Raw genomic sequence first — 8,895 nt, forward strand, 5'->3', positions numbered from 1 at the left:
GCACCTACGCCATACAATTTTGCGTCGTACGATACGCCTTTTGCATTTTTACGCTGCATGACAACGCATTCCTTTTTTGCTTTGGACGTGAAAAAAGAAGAAAAGCCAGACATTTATAACGTCAGTACAGTAAAATGAAAAACCTGTCTATGGGTGCTTTTACGTAAAGCACCACCACGGAACGCCTTAAGACACTCTTACGAACAACGTTCAAAACGTATGCTTAGGGAAGGCACAAGGCACGGTGTGCATGCAAGAATGATGCAAAACATTAATAAAGAAGAAAACAAACTACAAAATGCAAAGCAATTTAAAATATTTTGATAATTTGCTCGCCATCACATCTAATAACGAGCAAAAACCGTTAGAAAATGAACAAACGAATCAAAATCTGGATACTGGTCATTTTAGTGACCAGTATCCGCGCGCAACTCAGTAGGTCGCGCTGGCCAGGCGCGCGCATCATTCTGAGTTGCGCTGGTATGTCACACACAACTTATTCAGTTGCGCGCGACACTTAGTTCAGCAAAAAGAAAATCGTAGAGCGCGATTCTTCATTTCGCTCTCTCTCTTTCCTTCACGATTTTCGCTTCTTTCTCTCTCTAAAGAGCTCGGATTTTCTTGTTTTTCGAAGCTAAAGGAAGTAGATCTCGTCCCTTATTCATATTTGCCATAATTCGTTCATTCTTGGCTAAATTTGGGCGATTTTCGAACCGTTAAACACCAAATTTTGAATTTGGAGGTTTTTGATTCGACTTGTTTTCATGAATCTGTTTGTTTGTCGTTATGACATGTTTAAACAATATATTGCAACAAATTTCATGTTAAGTGACAGAGTATTGATCCTGTATGATCATGTCAAGCATATATATGTTTTTTGTTCTAATTTTGACTTTGTGCTTGAACTTTAATTTATTGCTCGCATAGACTATACTTGTTAATTTTAATATAAATTGAAGTGTTTAGAACAACAATTATGCATTAAAATTATAAATGAAATTTTGAACTTTTATAATTGATGAATCATATTTATATAGGGTTCTTAGGCACGTTTATGTTAGTTTTTAATACCTTTTTCTTAGTCTTTTTTGTCGATTTTAGGGTCATATTTGTATAAGTCATTTATATCGCTCTATTACGCTCCGTTTGTGTATTTCTTAATGTTTCAGGTGATTTCGTAGTCATTTGGACGCTTTCGAAGTATTTGGAGATGATTTGAATGATATTTGAATGGAAATAGATGGATCGAGTTCATTTATCGGGGGATTTATGCTCGTGGATTTTGTCTCTAAGGATCATATGCATGGGAATTGAAAATAGCATCCACAAGGATCGATTTGCACTTTTCGGAATTGAATTTGAGTTAGGAACAAAGGAAAACGAAGGCTTGCAAAGTATCAAAAAGGACCTTTGTGCATTGTTTTAGCCATATCTCGAGTTATACAGATTGGATTGAGGTGATTCAAGTTGGGTTGGAAACTAGACTTGAAGATCTTTCCAATGATAGGTCGCACGCTTTCATACAATTCCTAGATTGTGAGTTACAGCCTTCCGAAATTGGTCCTGCAAATCTGCCAGCAAGCGCCCAGCCATCGGGCGATGGTTTAGCCGCACAAACGACCCTTCGAATCTGCCTAGCCAGATGGAAATCCATCGGCCGATGGTCGTCGTCGCACCCCTTGATCACTCGACCATCGGCCATCCATCGGGCGATGGGTCTGGCGCGCGGGAAACTTGTTTTCCGTCGATCGTAATTTTCTCGACCAATTAAAAGATGACCTTTGTTACTTTTATTTCATTATTTTATTTTATCTATTTTATTTTATTTAGGATTAGGTTTTAATATAAATAGTTGAGAGGATTTTAATTTCCTCTTTAAGCTTTATTTTTTAGATTAAACGCTTCTTAGTTTTTCTTTTCTCTCCATTGTTGAACCTTAGCTTTTCATTCTCCATTAATTCAATCGTTGAGGTATTTTCATTAAATCTTTTGTTCTTTATTTATTTTAATAATTATGAATTCAAGTTTAATTATCTCTTTAATTTTTTTTTATTTCAATTATGCGTGAGTAGTCGTTTTCTAGGGTTAAGTGAGGGAAGCCATGTTTATACCATGATTATTTGTGCTTATTTGTTCATAAATTTATGAATTAGGGTTTGAATAATTCCAATTGATTTGTGCTTTATTGTTTGATTCATGTAATTGGCCAATATCATGAGTTAATTATTTAGCTAATAAAAATTAGAATTGAAAGATCATATTTTTAGAGGCTTAATTACAATTGGCAAATTTGATTATGTTAGCGACCGAACTACATATGTTAATTCGTAAGTGTTAATTGCCGACCGTAGGATTAACAAGTGCTTTAATTATTCGACCTAGTTTGTTTATTAATGGATTGTTAGCATTTCTTGGTTTGGTATAAGCATGGTGGACTGAACGTATGCCCTAGACTTTAATTTATCTGTGAACAACCTTATTTTCATTATTGTCATTTCTTTAGTTAATTAATCATCAAATCACTCTTCATTTGTCGAAATAGTTTATAATAATTGGGCAAAAACTAATAGAACCTTTCTCCCTGTGGGATTCGACCCGTATTTACTAAGTCTTTGCTAACAACAGACACCGTGCACTTGTGGTATAACTTTTTATTCATCAATTTTTTGGCGCCGTTGCCGGGGAGACGACTAGATTCTATTAGTTTTAGTTTGATTGTTTGAACTGTTTCTATTGTCCCATTGGAACTTCTAGTTTCAATTGGGACATTCTCATTGCTTTCTTTTCTTTTTGTTTTTGCCCAGGTCAAAACGAACAGGTGATTTGATCCCTACGGATCCGGACTTGGACAAGACCCTTAGGCAACTAAAAAAAAAAGGGAAAGGGAAGCAGAAAAAGACCCACTCACAGAAGAGCTCTACAACATAGTCTGACACACACAAAGAGATGACTGATAATATGTCTCTTAATTATTACAGAGTACAATCCCAAGATGGCATTCCAACGGGTCTTAAAATGCCAGCAATCACTACAGAGTACTTCGAAATCAAACCCGCATTGCTCAGTATGGTCCAACAAAATCAATTTAGTGGCCATCCTACTGACGAGCCTATTAATCACTTGCAGCGATTTCAACAATTATGCTCCACTGTTCATCACAAAGGAGTCACTCAAGATCAATTGAAGGTCATGTTGTTCGGATTTTCCCTTCGCGATAGAGCTCAAAAGTGGTTGAACACTGTCGAGGAGACGGAGTGGAGCAAGATTTCTCAAGCATTCCTCAAAGAATATTTTCCCCCTGAAAAAACTGAAAAGATTCGACATCAAATATCAACATTTTCTCAAGAGTCGGGGGAATCTCTTAGGGAAGCATGGGATAGATTCTTAGATCTTCAACGATCATGCTCACATCACAATTTTGAAAAGTGGAATCTTGTTCGTATTTTCTATAACGGACTAGTTACCAAGACTAAATGTATTGTTGATTCTGCCGCAGGTGGTGTTTTCCTTGACAAGACAATCGAGGAAGGGTATGCTTTTCTTGAAAATCTTGCAGCCAACCACTTCTCATCTCCAAGAACGCGACCAAAGAAAGGGAAGATGGAAGTTGAAGCCTATTCACTCATGACATCTCAAATGGCTCAATTAACTGCAAAGATTGAAGCATTGCAGGCCGCTCAAGAATCTTCTCTTTTATCTGTTAATGCTATGTCTTCTCAAGCTTTGCAAACTAATTTTTTTTGTGAATTGTGTGGTATACAGGGTCATTTTGGATATCAATGTGCTTAAAATTCTCAAGACACCAATCAGATGGAGCAGGTGAATGCCTTTCAACAAAGGCAACTAAATGATCCATATTCTAACACATTCAATCCAGCTTGGAGGAATCATCCCTACCTTTCATACAAAAGCAATAATGTTCAAAATCCTCAACCTTAGCAACAATGGTCACAGCCTTAGAACCCTCAACCTCAGCAATATGTTGCAAGGCCTCCACAACATCAACAAGGGGCCTCTCATCATCCTCCCCCGGGTTTCAATAGGCCACCTCCACAACAACAACCTTCTCATGGCACTCAAGAGCCTACTATGTTTGACCTTATGAGAATGATGACAACCATATGAATCAAAGCACTGAAGATAGCATCAAGGAGTTGAAAAACACGACAAAACATTTGGAGAACCAACTTGCACAAGTCGCAGGTACCAATATCCAAAGGCAACCTAGCCACTTACCGGGACAACCTGTCCCTAAGGAGACCGCCAATGCTATCACTGCTCGTAGTGGTGTTAGTTATGAAGGGCCACAAATGCCTACTGATGATGCAAATCTTGAGAAGGAGAATAGTGAGGTTGTAGAGAAGGCCTTGGATGATGTTCTCACCTCAAAAGATGGGAAAGCTAAAGCAAATGATGCTGAGAAAGAGAAAAAGAAAGGTTCCGAGCCTCCACCTGTCGAGCCAAAGCTACCATTCCCACATCGGATGCAAAAGAACAAGGTAGATCAACAATTTGGTAAGTTCTTGACTATGATCAAGAACCTCGAGGTAACTGTTCCTTTTACTAATTTGGTCTCTCAAGTTCCAATGTATGCAAAGTTTTTAAAGGAAATTATTACTAAGAAGAAAGACTTTGGTGGTGTAGAAACAGTCGCTCTAACTGTAGAGTGTAGTGCTATATTGCAAAATAAATCCCCACCTAAGCTTAAGGACCCTGGTAGTTTTTTCATCCCATGTCATGTAGATGCATTATTCATTGATAAAGATTTATGTGACTTAGGTGCTAGTGTGCCTGTTATGCCTCTTTCATTTGTAACAGGTTGAATATGGGAGCTTTAAAATGTACACAGATCACTTTGAAAATGGTGGATTGTTCTATAAAATACCCTTTAGGTGTTTTGGAGGATGTCCCCGTTCGGGTTGGGAAATTTTTCATCCCTGTTGACTTTGTAGTTTTGGATATGGAGGAGGATAGTAATATCCCGATCATTTTAGGTAGACCTTTCTTGTGTACTGAAGGTGTTGTTATTGATGTCAAGTCTGGATCCCTTACTTTGTCTGTTGGTGATGATACAGTGACTTTTAATCTAACCAATGCGATGAAGTCGCCTATGCTTGAGAATACTTGTTGCAGGATTGATGTGCTTGATGAGATTGTGAGAGATGATACGCCTTGTGAGTTAGCTAATGATCCATTAGAAGCTGTTCTCACCCTGGAGGTCTCTGAAGGAGAAGGAGATGCAGAGATTGATTCCTTGATTCGTGACTTGGATGCCCCTAACACTAAGGGGTTTGAGGTAATGGAAACTATTTGTTCTACTTCTTAGTCACAAGTAAAAAAGGTAGAGTTAAAACCTTTGCCTCCTCATCTTAAATATGCATTTCTTGATGATAATGAGGAATGCCCTGTAATTGTTAGTTCTAAACTCTATGATAGCCAAGTTTCTAAGCTTTTGACTGTGCTTTGCATGCATAAAAAGGCAATTGTGTATAGAATTGATGATCTTATAGGGATAAGTCCTAATTTTTGTATGCATAGAATCAATTTGGAAGAGAATCATCGCCCTTGCATCCAACCACAACGTCGATTGAATCCTAATATGCAAGAGGTGGTGAAGAAAGAGGTAATGAAACTTCTTGACGTGGGCATCATCTACCCTATCTTTGATTCTAAGTGGGTGAGCCCGGTACAAGGCATTCCTAAGAAAGGGGGGACAACTGTTGTTAAAAATGATAAGAATGAACTAATTCATACTCGTGTTGTCACAGGTTGGCGTATGTGTATCGATTATCGCAGGTTGAATACAGCCACCTTGAAAGATCACTTCCCCTTACCTTTTATAGATCAAATGCTTGAAAGATTAGCAAAACATAGTTTAATCTGTTATTTGGATGGATATTCAGGTTTCTTTCAGATTCCCATTCATCCGGAAGATCAAGAAAAGACAACGTTCACATGCCCCTATGGTACATTTGCTTATCGCAGAACGCTATTTAGGTTGTGTAACGCCCCTGCGACGTTTCAAAGGTGTATGATGGCCATTTTCTCTGATTTCATTGAGAACATCATGGAGGTATTTATGGATGATTTCAGTGTTTATGGTTCTGATTTTGATATGTGCTTGCATAATCTTTCTAAGGTGCTTAAACGTTGTACTGATGTCAATTTGGTCTTGAATTGGGAAAAGTGCCACTTCATGTTCAATGAAGGAGTGGTACTTGGTAATCTTATTTCTGATCGTGGCATCCAAGTTGACAAAGCAAAAATTGAGGTGATTGAGAAACTTCCCCCTCCCGTGAATGTCAAGGGAGTGAGAAGTTTTCTTGGTCATGCAGGGTTTTATCGCCGATTTATAAAAGATTTTTCGAAAAGAGCGAAACCCCTCACTCAATTATTGCTTAAGGATGCCACATTTGAGTTTACTGATGCTTGTATAGAGTCTTTTAACAGGATTAAGGAGGCATTGATAACTGCTCCTATCATACAACCTTCAGATTGGGATTTTCCATTCGAGATCATGTGTGATGCGAGTGACTATGCTGTGGGAGCCGTGCTTGGACAACAATAGAACAAGGTTTTGCATGCCATTTACTATGCTAGTAAAACCTTGGATGGGGCTCAGATGAATTATGCCACCACTGAGAAAGAGCTCCTAGCTATTGTGTATGCTCTTGACAAGTTTCGAACTTACCTCATTGGTTCGAAAGTAATTGTCCACACTGACCATGCCGCTCTGAAGTATCTCCTAGCAAAGAAAGAGGCTAAACCGAGGCTCATTCGATGGATTTTGCTCCTTCAAGAGTTTGATTTAGAGATTCGAGATAAAAAGGGTGCCGAGAACGTTGTTGCGGATCACCTCTCTCGATTAAGATTTCTGTCTACTTCATATAGCCCTATAAATGACTCTTTCCCCGATGATCATTTATTCTCTGTTTCTTCTGTATCTCCATGGTATGCTGACTATGCTAATTTTTGTGTAGGTGGTTCACATCCTCCGGATCTGACTTACCAACAACGCAAGAAGTTCTACCATGATGCCAAGCGGTACTTTTGGGATGATCCTCATTTGTATCGAAAGTGCGCTGATGGAATGTTTCGGAGGTGTGTAGCGGATTGGGATAGCCATGGTATCCTTCATCATTGCCATAATCTACCATCTAGTGGACATCTTGGTTCTACTGCAACTGCCTACCAAGTGCTTCAATGTGGTTTCTATTGGCCCTCATTATTCAAGGATGCTCGTGCTTTTTGCAATGCATGTGATGAGTGTCAAAGAACGGGAAATATATCGAAGAGGCAAGAGATGCCACAAAATGGGATTCTTGAGGTCGAGCCTTTTGATGTCTGGGGCATTGATTTTATGGGACCATTTCCCTCTTCTTGTGGGAATCGGTACATTTTGGTTGCCGTCGACTATGTCTCCAAGTGGGTTGAAGCTATTGCGTCACCTACTAATGATTCGAAGGTCGTTATGAAGTTATTCAAAAAGATCATCTTTCCGCGCTTCGGAGTCCCAAGAGTTGTCATTAGTGACGGTGGTTCTCATTTCCATCAACAAACTTTCAAGTCTCTTCTTAAGAAACATGGAGTTACTCACAAGGTTGGTGATGAGTGACATTTATGTCACTCTTAGGGAGTAGTTTTAGAGTAATTTTCGTGTTTATTTCATCTTATTTTCCCCTATTTTCCTTTTATTCTCTTGTTTTCTCTTTAATAAAGTTTCTAGTTTATTTTGGTAATTTTGGAGCATTTTAGTTTATTTTCTTTATTTTATTAATTTTAGTTTATTTTCGTATTTTATTTTACTTTATTTGCTTGTATAGAATTTATTTATTTTTATTAGTTTAGTGTTACTTCTCTTTTTCTATTTTATTTTATTTAATTCCTTTTTATTTATTTTATTTTATTTGTCTCGGTTTCACACTTTTATCCTCGGGTTTGTTTGTGTGTAGGCTCGAGTTCAAGGTCCAAGTCAAACACCACCAATTTCACCCCTGAACCAACATCAACCCCTGCTGTAACCACCAGCACCCACCAATTCCACTCCAACTCAGCAGCCGCACCACCACCAAGGACCACTCAGCAGCCGCACCGTCCACCAATGACCACCACTGCTGCCCCCTTCACAACACAAACCAGCAGCCTCACCAGCCACTCAACATCCACTCACCAGCCATGCCACCTTCAACACCCCGCAATTGCAACACCAACGCACAACCCCACAACCACCAACAACAGCAACCACAGTACTTTCCACCACCAATCCGCGCAACCACGAAAACCCACAGCTCTACCACGCATCACAGCCACCACTACCCCTTGTTCTCACACCAACGCTGCAACCCAATACACAACCACAACAACCTTACGCACCCAGCCACGCACCTAAACCACCATTAACCACCAGCACCACCTACAACCAGAGCAGCCACCAGTCGCCAATCCCCTGCTCCCTCACTCAACTCCGCGCAACCTTCACCACACAAACAAGCAGCCGCAACCACCAACCAAATCAGCCCACCAACTAACCTCCTCCGTCCACCCTTCGCACCCAACAACCAGAACCCCCTGTTGCCACCAGTCCACCACAATTACTCACCCGATTCTGCTATTTTCACCCAAAAATCAGAGCAAATCACAAATTGATCGGGTTCGGGCAAACCGTTGAGAGTTCGGTCGAAGCACGAGTCAGAGACTTTCAAGTTTTGTAAATTGAAGAGGTGTGGTCGAACACACCCATGGTTCGACCGAACCCACCCCGTAGTTCGGCCGCACCAACCCATGGTTCGACCGAACCACTTCACGAGCCTCGCACATGATATTTAATGAGATCAAACAATTGAAGCTTGGTGATGGCCGTTGATCTTTGATTAGTGATGACGATGTGCGGTGATG

The 8,895-nt window shown here is 39.8% G+C and overlaps 1 protein-coding gene and 1 non-coding gene across 2 annotated transcripts; one reads left to right on the forward strand and one right to left on the reverse strand.

Moving 5' to 3' along the window:
- Positions 1-3,313: 3,313 nt before the first annotated feature.
- LOC145566206 (small nucleolar RNA R71) lies at positions 3,314-3,419 on the reverse strand. Its single transcript, XR_014095381.1, has one exon. It is a non-coding gene; the product is annotated as a small nucleolar RNA R71 (small nucleolar RNA).
- Positions 3,420-4,121: 702 nt separating this feature from the next.
- Positions 4,122-6,568, forward strand: LOC145632710 (uncharacterized). The gene is made up of 5 exons (XM_081685056.1): positions 4,122-4,818; positions 4,953-5,296; positions 5,480-5,796; positions 5,986-6,221; positions 6,336-6,568. The coding sequence occupies exons 1-5, from the start codon at positions 4,122-4,124 to the stop codon at positions 6,566-6,568; spliced, it is 1,827 nt and encodes a 608-aa protein (XP_081541182.1).
- Positions 6,569-8,895: the final 2,327 nt, after the last annotated feature.

The sequence above is a fragment of the Chenopodium album genome, chromosome 1, assembly GCF_948465745.1.
Source record: "Chenopodium album chromosome 1, dcCheAlbu1.1, whole genome shotgun sequence".
Lineage (NCBI taxonomy): Eukaryota > Viridiplantae > Streptophyta > Magnoliopsida > Caryophyllales > Amaranthaceae > Chenopodium > Chenopodium album.